The sequence below is a fragment of the Bison bison genome, unplaced genomic scaffold (assembly GCF_000754665.1).
Source record: "Bison bison bison isolate TAMUID 2011002044 unplaced genomic scaffold, Bison_UMD1.0 scf7180017864291, whole genome shotgun sequence".
Lineage (NCBI taxonomy): Eukaryota > Metazoa > Chordata > Mammalia > Artiodactyla > Bovidae > Bison > Bison bison.
This window is the reverse complement of record NW_011494863.1, coordinates 1,915,251-1,932,954: the sequence shown is the minus strand read 5'-3', so window position 1 is coordinate 1,932,954 and position 17,704 is coordinate 1,915,251. Positions and strand designations below refer to the sequence as shown.

At 37.8% G+C, this 17,704-nt stretch overlaps 1 protein-coding gene across 1 annotated transcript in view; it reads right to left on the bottom strand.

Annotated features, from left to right (window-relative positions):
* Window positions 1-17,271, bottom strand: part of LOC104996221 (protocadherin alpha-C2) — a 96,010-nt gene extending 78,739 nt beyond the window's left edge. The window contains exon 1 of the mRNA XM_010850378.1: window positions 14,633-17,271. Within this exon, the coding sequence (XP_010848680.1) occupies window positions 14,633-17,065 (2,433 nt within the window). The 5' untranslated portion in view covers window positions 17,066-17,271. The remainder of the gene's footprint in view (window positions 1-14,632) is intronic.
* Between the last annotated feature and the right edge of the window lie 433 nt (window positions 17,272-17,704).

Sequence of the window (17,704 nt, the reverse complement as noted above, 5' to 3'; positions counted from 1 at the left end):
TCACGTCCATTGAGTCAGTGATACCATCCAGCCATCTCATCCTCTGTCGTCCCCTTCTCCTCCTGCCCCCAATCCTTCCCAGCATCAGAGTCTTTTCCAATGAGTCAACTCTTCACATGAGGTGGCCAAAGTACTGGAGTTTCAGCTTTAGCATCATTCCTTCCAAAGAACACCCAGGGCTGATCTCCTTCAGAATGGACTGGTTGGATCTCCTTGCAGTGCAAGGGACTCTCAAGAGTCTTCTCCAACACCACAGTTCAAAAGCATCAATTCTTCGGCGCTCAGCCTTCTTCACAGTCCAACTCTCACATCCATACATGACCACTGGAAAAACCATCGCCTTGACTAGATGGACCTTTGTTGGCAAAGTAATGTCTCTGCTTTTGAATATGCTATCTAGGTTGGTCATAACTTTTCTCCCAATCATCCATTAATCCTCTACTATAGAGATATCGTACATGGGAAGATCTCTCTACATGTCCCCACCCTCAACCAAACAACATACTAAGTTAGTTGCTTTCCCTCTGCATTCCAGGGTAGCATATATTTGTTTCATTGTAGCTCTAATCTGTTTGTATTATAATTGATGGTTTACCTGTTTATTGTTGACATATCTTTCACTATTATGGATTATATCTTATCTGTCTCTACATTTTGAATGTCTCATGCTTTAAAAAGTATGTCAGATGGAGTGACTAGAATAAATAAATATAGAAATTGTATGTCAAGCAAAGTCACAAGTGCCACCTTTAATAAAATTTTATTATCTGAATGTTTTTATTTGCTTTTTATTGAAATATGGTTGATTTACAATGTCATGTTAGTGTCAGGTATACAGCACAGTGACTCAGTTACATAGATGTAATGTGTGTGTGTGTGTATTCTTTTTCAGAGAATAGGTTATTGTCTGAATGTTTAAGTGAAAGCATGTGCTCTCTTGGTTCATAGTAGATCTAATGTACGAATTACTTTTTTCCCCCAAATCAGTAATTGCTGGTTCTTTACCACTAGTGCCACCTGGGAAGCCCAAAATAGTAATAAAAGATTTAAATCCCCCAATGGCAACCCACTCCAGTGTTCTTGCCTGGAGAATCCCAGGGACGGGGGAGCCTGGTGGGCTGCCGTCTATGGGGTCGCACAGAGTCGGACACAACTGAAGCGACTTAGCAGTAGCAGCAGCATAAAACATTTCAATACTACTTAGATGCTAATATGCTGGTGATAAAATTGTATACTATGAAATCTCGGGTAATGGAAGCTTAAATTATTCAGAGCAGCCATCTTACTGAAAGCAAGGAAATATTCTAGATAAAATATTAAAACAATTATCTTAAAAGCACTGAAATCTGATAAGATAGCGAGAACTGCTAAGACAAAGTCTGGAGGAAACCTAAACCCAGAGAGGCGAGCAGAATTTTGAATTTGCTTTTTGTTTTGAAAGCATCTGCCAACATAAACTTGGCTGTAAATCCAGATAATTTGTAGGATAAGGAAGACAGAAATTAAGGACCAGAAAGTACATAAGAAGAGGAATCTTATAGGATCTCCAAACTACAGTAATCTGGAACCCAAGGACCATACCCTCCAGGAGATGGTGTAACAAAACTAAACCTATCCACTGCTGGGAAATTTCACTTGGAGCCAACCAAAACAGAAGGAAAACAGGAAAGGAAAAAAAGTCTTATAAAGTTGTCATTGGATACTGGATATCCTGTAGATTTTCAGCTGGGTATACATAGAGCCTAAGTCTCCAAAGATCCTCAAATCTTGAACTGAAGGTAGCATACAACTAGTAGCATTCAGACACTGGCATGTGTGTGTTCAGTCACTTCAGTCGTGTCTGACTCTCTGTGACCCCATGGACTGTAGCCTGCCAGGCTCCTCTATCCATAGGATTCTCCAGGCAACAATACTGGAGTGGGTTGCCATACTCTTCCCCAGGAGATCTTCCTGACCCAGGGATTGAACCAGTATCTCCTGCATTTCCTGCATTGCAGACAGATTCTTAACGCCTGAGCCACCTGGGAAGCCCCTCAGACACTGGCAGATGTAAATAAAAATCTATCCTGAAGGTACTTTCATACAAGATCTTAGGATATCCTGAGAAATATTATTTTCAGGGTAATGACCATCAGAAGTCAGGGGAAATCTGCAACACATGGAAATATGGAGCTGTGATAAAAAACTAGTTGATGCAGCACTCAGCAGAAACATACTTTCAGACTGCAGACTGTAGAAATATCAGAGATTTAATATATTTAAAGAAATAAAAAGCAAGTTTGAAAATCTTTTCAGAGAAGTAAAATAAATTTAAAATAACCCAGCAGATATGAATAATCATATTAGAATTTTTAAATGAAAAACAGAATAACTAAAAATAAAACTCAAGGGACACTTCTAGTAGAATATTAGGCACAAAAGAAGACAAAATTAGCAAAATTGAAAGAAAAATAATAAGAAATTACTCACAAAAGAGCACAATAAGACAACAGTGAAACCCAAAAAGTAGGATAAATTTAATGTGCCAAAATGAAGGAGATTCTTACCTAGAATTCCATACCCAAGGAAAAATATCTATCAAGAATGACATCATAGACAAACAAAAACTAAAACAGTTCATCACCAACAGAAGTAGAGATAGAGTTATTTCATAATGTTAGAAGTTTCCACTTAACAGGAAAATATTACAAATCTAAATTGGGTTAAGTATCTAAATAAAATAAAAAGCCTAAAAATATATGAAATAAAAATGTGACAAAAATCCAAGAAGAAATAAACAGTTCATTTACAATGAGACATTTTAACATAACTTTTTCAGTCACATAAAATAAGCAAATAAAAAGAGTAAAAAAGAATGCAGAATATTTGAACAACACAACTGGCAAAAGACTTAATAGACATATACAGAGTACTTTTACAGGCAATTTTATAATATTACCCCTTTCATAAACACAGACATTCATGAACATTTACAAAAATCAACCATTCACAGCCTGACATGCTGTCAGACACGACTGAGGAACTAAGCATGCATGCATGAAAATTTGTCATGGATTCATTGAGATTTCTTTTATGATCCATATTACACTTAATTTTCTTACATACACCACATGCTCATGTGTATTTTAAAGATTTTTCATTTTGCAATTACTGGGTGGTTTTATATGCACACACATACATGCTCGTTAACCCCCTTATTCAAATTCTCTATATTCTCATTGTTGTGGTTTTTTTTTTTTTTTGTCTCCTTATTCTGTTTATGAACAAAGTATGTTAAAATTTCCCATTCTGGTTATAGATTTCTCTATTTCTCCTTAAAGTTTAATTGTTTTTGCTTAAGGTACTTAAACATGATGTTATTAACACATTAAATTTTATTATTGTTTTATCTTCCTAATAGACTAACCCTTTTATTATTACATAATGCCCCTATTTATATCCATAAGGCTTCTTGCCTTCAGGTCCACTATGAGTGATACCTGTTGAGTTAGCTATACAGTTTCCTTTTGATAAGTGTTTACACGGTATGTCTCTTTCCATTCTTTTACTTCCCACTTTTTTTTATCCTTTTTGTAAGTGTGTCTCTGATAACTGACATACGGGAGTATAATTTCTAACCAGTATGACCATTTTTGTAATCGGAGTGTTTAGTCTATCTACATTTAATGTAACTACTGATATACCTGGATTTTAATCTCTACTTGTATTTATCTTATCTAATTTGCCTTTCCCCTACTTCTAGCCTTCATTTGGACTAATTAAGTATATTTTTATCCCATTTTCTCTCTGCTACTAACTTATTGGCTACTTTTCTTTACTATCTTAAATGGATTTTCTTAGAAAATACAACATTCATCCTGGACTTATTAAAGTCTAATATAATTTTTACTTTCACTACTTTCAGGACAATGTAACGGCCTTAAACCCTTTTAATTCCATTTACCTCTTTCCATATTTTTGTTGTTGTCCTCATATATTTCAGTTCTTCTTATATTTTAAATTCTACTGTGCATTATTATTGTTTTAGTCAGTAAATATTTACTTCCTCTTCTTTCCTCTTGTTCCCCTTCCTTCCTTCCTATATTTCTGAGCTTCTAATTGGGAAAATTTTCCATAAAGAAATCACTTACTATTTCCCTCAGTGCAGATCTGATTGGGATGCATTTCCTCAACTTTGTTTCATTTGAAAATATTTTATTTATTTCTTTTTTTTAAGGATATTTTTGCTGGGTATAAAATTCTAGGTTTTTCAGGTGTTCTTAGATCCCTTGAAGATGTCATTTCATTGTATTATGGCTTTTATTTTTCCCTTGAGACTTCAGTTGTCTGTCTTCCTGTTGCTCATTTAAAGGTAATGTTTTCTTTTTATTTTCTGGCAGTCAAAAGATGGCTCACTGAAAAGCCTAATAAAACCAACACATCTACAGCAAAGCTTATCCAAAAAAAAAGAGAAATAAAAAATACCACACTAGCAATACAAAAAGAAACATATGGTTCCTATGATTTCAAAATAATAAGAAGAAATATTATGAAACAACTTTAAGCCCACACTCTATAAATGTATTTTCACATTTATTTGAATGCACAAAATTATTGAAAAACACAATGAAGCAACTGTTATAACTAGAAACAGAAGATCTGTATAGTTTCATATCTATAACAGATATTTATTTATAATTAAAAACTTTAACGCAGAGAATGCTAGTCCAAAAAGGCTTCATTCTGAATTCTTCCAAATGTTTACAGGAAGGGGGAAAAAACCACTGATTTACATATACAAACTTTCCAGAGAACTGGAAAAAAGGTAATACTTCTCAATTTACTATATGAGACCAGCATAGTTTTGATATCAAAACCTGACAAAAACATTATAAGAATGAAAGATTACAAGTCAATTTCTATCATATACACATTTTTTAAATTCTCAGCAAAATGTTAAGAAACTAAATCTAGTGATATAAAAAGAATAATATATCACAACAAACCTACATTTATGCTAAGAATGCAAGATTGGTTTGTTACTATTAAATCAACCAGTATCTGGAGACAAAAACAAAAACAGTGATCTTAAAATTTATGGGACACAGCAAAAGCAGTTCTAAAAGGGAACTTTACAGAGATACAAGCCTACCTCAGAAAACAAGAAAAATTTCAAATAAACAACCTAACCTTACACTGAAAGGAACTATAAAAGAATAACAAAAAGACCCAAAGTTAGCAGAAGGAAAGAAATCATAAAGATAAGAGAAGAAATAAATAGAATAGAGTCTAAAAAAAATAGGAAAGATGAATAAAACTAAGAGCTAGTTCTTTGAAAAGATAAACAAAATTGATAAACCTTTAGCCAGACTCATCAAGAAAAAGAGAGGAGCCAAATAAATAAAATCAGAAATGGAAAAAAGTGACAACTGATACCACAGAAATACAAAAAATCACAAGAGACTACTATGAACAATTATATGTAAATAAAATAGACAATCTAGATGAAATAAATATAGCAAAAATAAACAAATGGGATGACACCAAACTAAAAACATTTTGCACAGCAAAGGAATCTACTGACAAAATGAAAAAGTCACCTACTGAATGGGAGAAGATATTAATATTTGCAAATGATATATCCAATAAGTGACTAATATCCAAAATACCTAAAGAACACATATAACTCAATATCAAAAAAATGATCTGATTAAAAAATGGGCAGAGGATCTGAATAGGTATTTTTCCAAAGAAGACATGCAGATGGCCAACATATAAGAAAAGATGCTCAAAATCACAAATCAGCAGGGAAATGCAAATCAAAACCACACTGAGATATCACCTCGCACTTGTCAGAATGACTATTATCAAAAAGACAGCAAATAAGAAAGAAGTATGCATGAGCATGTGAAGAAAATGGAACCCTCATGCCCTGTTCATAGGAATGTAAATTGGTGTACCATTATGGAAAACAGTATGATGTTTCCTCAAAAGATTAAAAACAGAACTACCATATAACCCAGCAATTCCACTTCTGGATACTTTTCTAAAGAAAATGAAAACACTAATTTGAAAAGATATATGGACCCCCTATGTTCATTGCGGCATTAATCACTATTAATATCCAAGATATGGAAGCAACCTAAGTGTCCACCAATAGATGAATGAATAAAGAAGATGTGGTGTGTGTGTGTACACACACCCATATATATAATGGAATATTAGTCATAGAAAAGAATAAAATCTTGCCATTCATGACAATCTGGGTGGATTGTGAGGTTGTTATGCTAAGTGAAATATGTCAGACAACAACAAAAACTGCATGATTCCACTTACATTTGAAAAACAAATATTAAAAAAATGAATAAACAAAATAGAATCAAAATCACAGATATAGAGAAGAAACAAGTGGTTGCCAGAAGGGAGGAGGGTGGGAAATGAGTAAACTAGGTAAGGGAAATTAAGAGGTACAAACTTTCAGCTACAGAATAAATGAGTCACAGGTAAAAAATGTACACTGTGGGAAACACAGTCAATAATAATACAATACCTTTGTATGGGGACAAATGGTAACTAGACTTATTATGGCGACCGTTTCATAACATATACAAATACCAAGTCACTATGTTGTGCACCAGGAATTAACACAGCGCTGTAGGTTAATTATACTTCAAAAACAAACTCATAGCAAAAGAGATCAGATTTGTGATTACCAGAGGTGGGGGTAGGGAAGAGGGGGAATTGGATAAAGGTGGTTCAAAAATACTTAATCTTAAAAAGCCCTAGTTTTGAAAGCAATTTGAAACAAATGAATCTAACTCTATGTAGTTTGTGGCTTAACTACACAGAGATGAACTATTCCAAGATACTTTAAAACATGATAATTTATACAAGGGGCTTCCTTGATGGCTCAGTGGTAAAGAATCTGTCTGCCAATGCAGGAGACGTGGGTCCAATCCCTAGGTAGGGAGGATCCCCTGGAGAAGGAAATGGCAAACCACTCCAGTATTCTTGCCTGGGAAATCTCATGGACAGAGGAGCCTGGCAGGCTACAGTCCATGGGGTCGCAAAAGAGCTGGACACGACTTAGCAACTAAACAACAATTTGTACAAGCCTAGTAAAATGCAGCCTACAAATGAAAAGAATGGCAAAAACATTAAACTGTTACTGTAACCACATTGTTGGTGTAGTGCTGGTACTGTTCTCTGAGTCTGTTCTTTTAGTGTGTGGTAATAAATTAGTAATTATGTTGATATAAATGAACACTAAGATTTTTATGGTGGGAGAAAGGAGATACAAATGTAAGTGTAATGAAATTAACTAAAAACCTTATAGTTCTTAACTTGAATTGGAAAGATTAGTATGAACTTGTGATTTTACTTTTTTAAAAACGCATATCCCTTAGTTCGGTAACTGAAAATACCTAGAAACGTTGACTCAATCCTGTAGGAATGAGCACACCTACCACCCACATTATATTTCTAAATAACATCTCCCACAAAAAAGAATTGAAGGATTCTTGGGGAATGGTTGGTTCCAGGTCCGAGACAGGAAATTTACAAAATGAATCTGGGTATTTATAACACCAGAGAGCAGACATTCTCTTAAAAATGAATGAAATGAATCCCTCACTGCAAGGAAAATGAATGATAGTATTTGTTGCAAATACTAAAATTTAAGATTTTGAGTGACAGTCATAATTTTGGAAAACTTTCCTCTACCATGGTAAGCCTGTAGCTTCCCAATACCAAAAGACCATCTGATGAGAGCAATGGTGGTATTGATAAATATTATTTTTTATTGCATAATAAAATGTGTCCACATTTGGAAGATCTGTATAACTCAGAGAGCCAACATTTCCCAAACAACCAATAGTTGTTGTTGTTCAGTCATTAAGTCATGTCTGACTCTTTATGACCCCATGGATTGTAGTCTACGAGGCTCCTCTATCCATGGGATTTCCCAGGCAAGAATACAGAAGTGGGTTACCATTGCCTTCCCCAAACAACCAATAAACCTGACTTTAAAAGTATATAGTGGAAGGAAGGGACAAATGGTCTAAGCGCTTTAATATTCACCTTGTAGACTGTTCCATATTCACTTACTACATGAAAAAAAAAAACTAGCTCAAATCTAGAGTTTAAATTTTAAAAATGAGATATGAGTACATACCACTATAATGATGAAAATGTAAAAGGCTGGTAATACTAGTAATACTAATTATTCAAGAATGTGAAGTAACTAAAACTCTTAAGCTGGTGGGAGAATAACTTGGAACAACTAATTTGGGAAACCACTGGCAGTATCTATTAAAGTTGAGAACACTCATACTACATAAACAAGCAATTTCTACTACTAGATACACTGTTAACAGAAATGCTAACGTGTGCACCAAAAGACATAGGGAAAATGTCCATAGCAGAATTGTCTATAATAGCAAAAATAAACTTGAAAAAATGTCCATCAACAGAAACATGGATAAATAAATTGTTATATACTCATACAACACGATAAACAGCAGTTTAATGGATGAATTATTGCTACACACAGCAGGCCAGATGAACGTCACATGTATAATATTGAATTAAACTAGCCAGACACAAAACCATAAGCATACTATATGATCCTATTTTTATGACATTGAAACTCATTACAATAGTGATATTTTCAGATGAGAGCAATGAGGTATTAGTGGTTCAGTCATGTCCAACCCTTTGCAACCCCCATGGACTATAAACCACCAGGCTCCTCGGTTTATGGAATGCTCTAGGCAAGAATACTGGAGGGGGTAGCCATTCCTTTCTCCTGGGATCTTCCCAATCCAGGGATCAAACCCAGGTCTCCGTGCATTGCAGGCAGATTCTTTACTGTCTGAGCCATCAGTGAAGCACAATGATAGAGGAGGCTGAGGGGGACTTGGGGTGCTGGTAATGCTCTTCTACTTCCTTATCTCTGTGGTGACCACATGATTGCGTTGGCTTTGATTATTCAGCAAGCTGTACATGTATGATATATAAACTTTTATGTATAATAATATATGAACTTTTATGTATGTTATACTTCAAATAAAATTTTAAAAATAAGATTTACATGAATCAGCTAATACTAAGTGGAAATTTTTTGGCTTTAAATCCATAAATCCATACATTAAAAACAACAAAACCTGAAAAACAAAAAGCTAGAAATCAAATAGCAAACTGAATATAAAGAAATATGAGAAGGTAAATAATGTTAAGAGCAGAAGTCAGTGAAATAGAAAGCAAATATACAAGAAAGAGAATCCCCAAAACTTAGTTAGTCCTTGAAAAGGCTAATTTAATAAGTGACTGCCGAGTCTAACCAGGAAAAATGAGAGCTGACAACAACATTAGGATTGGAAAGAAGAATATCACTACAGATCCTGTAAATGTTAAAAGATTACAAAGAGGACATTATAAAAAAAAAAAACTTTATGCCATATTTAGTGTATATTTTAGCTTAAATATTTGAAAACTTAGCTAAAATTAATGTATTTCTGGAAAAGAGAATTTATAGAAATGAAATAAGAAGAATAAAATAACTAATATTTCTTTTATAGTAAAGAAATGTGATTTCATGATTTTAAACTTTCCCACAAAGAAAACTTAAGGCACAGAGAATATCCTTAGTGAATTCTATGAAGTATTTGAGAAAGATATATCACCAATCTTAACATGACCAGAGACTAGAAAAAAAGGAGAGGAAAAAAGAAAAACACTTCTAACTTGTTTAATAAGGCCAGCATAACCTTGATAGCAAATCCTTAAAAGAAAGGAAAATGACATGCCAATCTCAAGTGATGAATACATTATTAAGATGTCTTTATTGGTTGTTTTTATTTTATAAGAACATAATTTTGATTCTAAACAAAACAGCTATAATCTTTGCTTAAAGATTCCAAAGAGTAAGCATAATGTACCTGAATTCAGAGAGTACATTTCTGAGGTATGTCAATAGAGTTCAGTTATGAAAATAGTGTATGTGTACATGGCAATCAGATGGCTCTAAGAACAGCCAACAATTTGAGTTGGGACAGAAAGACTTTTCTCTTTCTCTGCAGCACAGAAGACTACATGATCTTATATTCATCCCTAGATTCTAAGACAAGTTCCAGATGAATATATAACGACCTTCTGTGTTTAAAGATTGAGGAGGAAATTCTTATCCTAATTATTTTTCATATGGGACTTACCTGGTGGCTCAGATGGTAAAGCGTCTGCCTACAATGCAAAAGACCCGGGTTCAATCCCTGGGTCGGGAAGATCTCCTGGAGAAGGAAATGGCAACCCACTACAGTATTCTTGCCTTATTATTACCAATTATTTTTCATAAATGCAGTATAAAAGAGACATGTAACTTATTTATATCTTGACCCATTCTCTTCTCATCAATTAAAATTGGAAACAAAGTGAGTAACCACCTTTATCATTAAGTTTTGGTTTTAAAGAATAATCCTTACGAATAAATTCTTTACTTCCCATACTTTAGTCAGAATCCTAGATTGTGATCTATATTCATTTGACATTCTGCCAAACGCTATTTCTGATATTCACATTATATGCATTTGAGCAATATAAAAACCTCTTAGTAATTCAGTCTACTTTCATCCCAACCCAGCTAAAGAGTATTTAGTCTCTGAAATATTACTGCAAATATTGAAGTAAAATCAATAGGTCATTAACATTAATGATGAAAATCAATAGTCATTAACATTATTGAAATCAATAGGTCATTGATTGATTTCAATGACCTATTAATCAATAGGTCATTGATTGATTTCAATGACCTATTAATCAATAGGTCATTGATTGATTTCAACGAAAATCAATAGGTCATCAACATTATCATACATGCTGTCAAAACTTTCCCACTCATACATCTCCCCAAAGCATTGCTTTTCTCTTTTCTATTCAAGTTATGATGCTCTTCTCTCCTTGTCACTAGTTTGAGGTTTCCATATCATACAAAGAATACTATTGTGCTGTCTCCATATATTTGAATCTGAACATATTTCATATAGCCTGCATGCTTCCTTAGATTCTGCACTCTAAAGTTTTTCAAAGTGTGGTTATCAGCTTCAAAGTCAAAATAGATATAAAGAAGTATCCAGTTAACCTATGGGCAAGTCTACTTGGGGAATATATGTTAGCAAATAAAAACACCCAGAATGCCAAAAACAGTCTACCATTTGTCATTAACAAATGACACTGCAAAGGGGAAATATCTTATGCCCCATAGATCCTGGCAAAAGAGAAGTTGCTTTAATTTGGTTTAGTTTAATTTAGACTGGTATGTTAAAAATATAATTTTCATGTGAAATTTTTAATAAAGTCAGTTTATGCTGTTGTGCATTTTTGGGACACTAATACTTACTATCTTTAAAAACTGCCAATGCAGTTTTTAATAGGAAGTAGATATATCACAGATATCATCTAAAAAATTATCAAGAATCTTAACAGAAAAAAATTGACATGAGACTCATATTGCTTAGCTGTTGCACAGTAGGTCAATTTTGTTTCTATCTGTTAAATATTATCAAAGGAGAAATACAGATAAAATGTTTTCCTGAATTTCATAGGCTTTATAAACTATACTAATGTACTCTGAAATAAGAGAAAAGAGCTTAGAGTAGAACAAAATATAAGTACATATGCATCAACATGATTCTGTGTGATTCAGACACAGTTAAAATTATGAAATTGCAGGCTTTTCAAAAGACAGATCATTTCTAAAACTGAAGCAACAAATACCTTATTTCTAGAATTCTGTAGTTGTTCTTAAGGCATTCAATGAACACCATGACAAGCATTCTTTTCTAAAGCATCAAAATACTGGATCAATCTGCACTTGGAGGAAAAAGTAAGTGATAAATGCCTGTGTTGAATTACAAATACTCCAGCTTCAAAGAAGTTATTTTTGTCCATGTTTTTATACAACAAACTTTCTTTATATGTAAGGAAATGTCCAGCCCATAAAAATTAACAATGAACCACCTATAAAGCAAAATATCAACAATGATGGGAAGATTGCTCAACTGGATGGATGAGATGGCACAATAGTCCTCCATGTCTAAACAGTATATATCTCTGTTATTTTATCACTCACATAAATTTAAACATTCTGTGGCAGGGGACATATTCCTCTGTTATTAGCTATATTCTTTCCTTCTAAGTGGATAATTTTCCTTCTCTCAGATCATTGATCTTCCTAATGCTTACTTATGTTTCCTCTGCAGTCTAGTCAAAAGGTTTCTCTCAAACCTTAGTGAATTCTCTTAATAGAAGGAGAGTTTATACATTGTGTTTTGATACCTGAAATACTAATATTTTGTGCACCAATTTTCTCCCTTAAAATTAGCTGCACTTTAATTTTCATTCATGCAAATTTCACAATAATTATGTGCATTCCTGCTAATCACTTTGTCCTCTACAGAAACTGGACTGGTATTTAGCCCCAGAACACAGCATTGATGTTGTTCATGCTAGCTCTAGACCAGAAAATCCCTGTTGTATTGTTTCATGATTATATATCATAAGGAAGAAAATAATCATTGAAATAAGGTATTTGAAAAAGGCCTTTAAACTGCTACTACTACTAAGTCGCTTCAGTCGTGTCCGACTCTATGTGACCCCATAGACGGCAGCCCAGCAGGCTCCCCCGTCCCTGGGATTCTCCAGGCAAGAACACTGGAGTGGGTTGCCATTTCCTTCTCCAATGCATGAAAGGGAAAAGTGAAAGTGAAGTCGCTCAGAAGTGTCCAACCCTTAACGACCCCATGGACGGCAGCCCACCAGGCTCCTCCATCCATGGGAGTTTCCAGGCAAGAGTACTGGAGTGGGGTGCCATTTAAACTGCTAGCTATATATAAACATAAAGTAAAAAAGTAAATTTTTATTTATATATTAAACAGTGTTATCACTCAATTCATAGATTCACAAATTGAATCATTTATTCATCAACAAGTATTGACTAATCATATAGTATATAACGGATTCCATTGTATCATGCTGTAAATATTAAATATGCAAAATTATAAAAGGTGCAAATCTATTTTATTTGCGGTTAACATCATTATTTGAAGTAGAGTAACTTATAACCCAATTTCCCCCTTATTATCTGAAATGGTAAAACATTCCCTTCATTCCCTTCCCTAACTTCTGCATACCTCCTTCCCTTGTATCCATGATGTCTATGAGAAGTCACAAAGTAATACTGGAAAATTGCTAATCCAATTGCTCCCACTTCACTTAGAAAGTTTTGAAATACCAAGGGCCACTATAGATGAACTGAAGTATTTGAATAATTTAATCTTTCTTAGGTGCTGCTGCTGTTGCTGTGTGTGCTTGGTCATGTCCAATTGTTGCAAACTCATAGACTGTCAAGTCCCATAGACTACCTGCCAGGCTCTTCTGTCTATGGGGCTCTCCAGGCAAGAATACTGGAGTGGGTTGCCATTTCCTTCTCCAGGGGATCTTCCTGACCCAGGAATCGAACCCGGGTCTCCTGCATTGCAGGCAGACTCTTTACTGACTGAGCTACAAGGGAAGCCTTCTTAGGGGCATTACACCTTAACATGGTATTTTCTTATTTCAAAGTTTACTGGCTTCTAAAATAACAAGAAAATTAAATCCAAGTTGAATGGACTTTGAATGGGAAGTACACCTTGAACACACAAATGTTTCTGACATGGCAATTACGCATCTGTCTTCTTTGTGAAATGCATCAATAAGAACACATAATAAAAGATTGTCAAGTCCTATACCCAACTGTATCATCTTTCTGTCAGTACAAATAAGTGCTCTGAGACATGCTTATTATTTCTATATATTTACAAATACTGTGTGGAACTATTATCTATGTTTTGGAATACCATTATCAAAAAAGACTACTTTGTCAAAATGGTATTCATTGTAAAATATAGCCTAGGGAATATGTTGCATTTTATTAAATGGTATAGCATTCACAATCCAATTCACTGCCATCTCTACCACAAAACCTTCTCTAATTCCCTCTTCTCTGTCTAGATGTTCTCTCTCTCCCTTCTTTGAACATCTGTTATGATTTATTTTTACATGTTTTAGGTTATCATCATGTTTAAATCATGTATTTGTTATGGTTTGAGTAAATGTCTCATCATCCATGATATTAAGTTTGTATTACACAAAGACTCTTCCATAATTTTCATTCTCACCTTAGGTATCAGAATGCCTTAAACATATCTTTTGCTCAAAATATGTTTTCTAATGAAAGGATATTTATTTCAAATAATTCCTTAAATAAATTCATAAAAGGAATTATTCAAAGACATCCCAGGTTGTTTATTACCTGTTCCAGAAACTTTGGTGGTTTATTCTTTTCAATTTTAGAACTTTATACTGTATTACTTTAATTGTTCTTTAATAGGTTTGAATTTCTTACCCTGGTTTTTCAAAAATAAACTGTAACCTCCTTCAGGCCAAAAATGATCTCTTTTAACACCTGGATCTTCCCAGAATCCTTAGCACAGGGGATGCTGAGCCAGAGTGTTCAATTCAGTGGATTACATGCTACCAAAGACTCACATAAGAAACATTTTAGAAATACCTAGTGACCATCTCCTGGTCAAGGGAATCAAATTCCATAAAATATGCTTACCATGGCATTGACATTTGCGTGATCCCCTTTCCTATTCCGAATCTGGAGACAGGATATTGGCACATTCAGTTCTACCCCAGAGGCCAGATTTCTCAGGACAGCAGCACTGTATTCCCCATGCAACAGCAAACTGTTATTATCATAACCAAGTCCCAGGGAGGCCCAATAGAGATAAGTATGAGAAAGTCTTTCGACTGTAGTGACATCTATTGTGGCTGATAACATGCAAGGATTTGAAGCCACCTTGCTTCCATACCTCAGCTCCTCTGGAGAGTGACAGCAGCTCTGAGTGCAACAGCCTGCACTCTGGCTGAACTTGCTACACACAAAGAAAAGTAAACACCCCAGAAATAAAAAGGAAATACAGGCCAGGGCAATTGTTAAATACAGGTTCTGGGCAGAAAGGTGCCCTCCTGTTTCCCAGCCATCTTCAAAGTCTGGAAGGACCTGAGGGGCAGAGCTGCTCAACAGCACACCCAATGTGACAGAGGCAGAAAGTGATGGGTCTCCATGGTCCTGAACCACCACCACCACCTTCTGTTTAACTGCATCAGTGGGAAGAACTAAACGAGCAGTACGGAGCTCTCCCATGTTGGCTGAAATTCTGAAAAGGCTCGAGTCAGAAGCCTTAAAGATGTAGTAGGAAAGCCAAGCATTGGAGCCACTGTCTGCATCTTCTGCTACCACTTTTGTGATCAAGTGTCCTGTTCTGGCAGAGCGGGGCACGATTTCCACTGGGACAGAGCCATTTTTGGGCAAGGGAAACAAGATGACTGGAGCATTGTCGTTCCTATCCACCACAAACAAGTTCACAGTCACTGTTGCACTTCTGGGAGGAAAGCCACCATCCCGGGCTTCCACTTGGAAGTGAAACCCCCTGAGCCACTCAAAGTCAAAGGAAATTTTGGCAGTGATAGCCCCACTGGATGAATCTACTTCCACCAAGCTAGAGGCTGACTGTCCTTCAGAGATAATATCCAACAGCTCATAGAAGACAAGGCCATTCTTCCCCAGATCTGGGTCCTGGGCAAACACATGTCCTAGGGAGGCTCCAGGGGCATTGTTTTCAGCCACAAAAAGTTCCTGTTTCGATTTAGGAAAGCTTGGTGTGTTGTCATTCACATCAGCAACTGACACAGTCAGTGTCCTGCGAGTGCTAAGTGGAGGTGAGCCACCATCCGAGGCAGTGATCAGAACCTGGTATTCACCGACTTGCTCCCGGTCCAGCAGCCCATCAGTCACCAAGCTGTAGTAGTTGCCAAAGGAAGCCTTCAACTTAAAGGGGCCGCCACTGTACATGCTACAGGTGACTTTACCATTGGGACCAAGGTCTTCATCCCTTACATTAAGGAGAGCAATCACTGTGCCAGTGGCGGCGTCCTCGGAAACCAGACTGGAGAGAGTGAGAAGGTTCACCTCAGGGGCGTGATCGTTCACGTCAGTCACCTCCACCAGCAGTTTGGCGGTGCTGGCTAGACTGAAGGCACCTTCATCCCTTGTCTCAATGTATGCCTCCAACAGCGTTTCAGGAGGACCTAGTGAAGCAGCGACCCGCACTTCCCCATTTCTAGGGTGCACGTGAAAGTGGTGTCGCAGCTTGGCTTGGGTGCTATTGCTTAAGGAGTACCGGATTTCCCCATTGGAGCCTTCATCCGGGTCCGAGGCTTGCACTCGGAATAACACAGTCCCATTGGGTGCAGTCTCTGGCACCTCGGTGCGGTATACTGAGCGCTCAAATACAGGTGCATTGTCGTTTGTGTCCACCACGACGATGGTGACTTGTACCTCACCGGAGCGAGCTGGCAGCCCGCCGTCCCGAGCGGTGAGCACTAGCCGGTGGGTGGCACGTTGCTCCCGATCCAACGCTTTCTCCAACACCAGCTCTGGGAATTCGCTGCCGTCGACCCGCGAACCCATGTCCAGGCGAAAGTGCCGGCTGGGGCTCAGGCTGTAGCTTAGCAACCCGTTGCTTCCCTCGTCGGCATCTTCGGCATTAGGGAGAGTAAAGCGGGCTCCGGGCATAAGGAACTCAGGAATATGGAATTGCACGTCGCCGGCAGGGAAGTGAGGCGAGTTGTCGTTGATGTCCAGGACGTGAACATGGACCTTGTGCAGCTCTAGCGGGTCCTCGAGCACAAGCTCATAGATCAGGACGCAGGCAGCTTTGGCCCCGCACAGCCGTTCGCGGTCCGCCGGCTGTCGGACCACCAAGTTTCCGCTGGCCAGATCAACCCCGAAGTAAGTCTCGCCGCGGCTGGAAAGGAAGCGAAAGTTCCGCAAGGACAGAGAGGCCGCTGACAGCCTCAAGTCCTGGGCAACACTGCCTACGGCTACGCCCCGTTCGGTCTCCTCCGACACTGAGTATTCGAGCTGTCCGGCTACAGAGCCGCAGGAAACCCACAAACATAGAACCGCCACCCTCCAGCCCACCATCCCCCTCCCTCTCGGCGTCCTCGCTCCACCAGCCGTGACCCGGGACCATGCTCCGGACTCCCGGAGAGTGCGAGCCGTGGTAAAAGGAAAAAACCGAAGGCCGGTCGGCCGCCGCTGCCCGCTGGAAGTGCAGAGACAGCCGACGTTCGCCTTCCGAATGCCGTAATTGCCCGGGACCGGCCGGCTGACAGCAAGGCTTGCTAGACTGGAGGTTCGGCAGCCGTCTGGGAAAGCGGAGCCTGCGGGAGCGGAGGAGCGCAGCGCCGCCTAGGGGTGCAGAGGCGAGGAAAACTGCCAGGCTCCGGAAAGAGCGGTCTCGGTTGCCGGCCCACTGGGAACTCGCCCCGCGCCCAGGCAGCGAGCGCAAGGCGGGGCAAAGAGATGCTCCGAGAAACTAACACACCTTCCCTTAAACTGCGTTTCCTAGGACAACGCCCTGACTGCCGCAGTCTTAACGTCTACAAACTCTACCTGAAGACGGCTTAAAACTGGGGCTGAGCTCGGCTGGGCGTCTCTCAGCGACTATTTTGAGAGCCGAGCATCGGATCCCGGGCGCTCGGACCCACTGACTCCCTACAGTGCCGGCAGAGGGAGGAATTCCGAGAGGAACCGCCGGGCCGACACCCTGGGAGGCGGGAC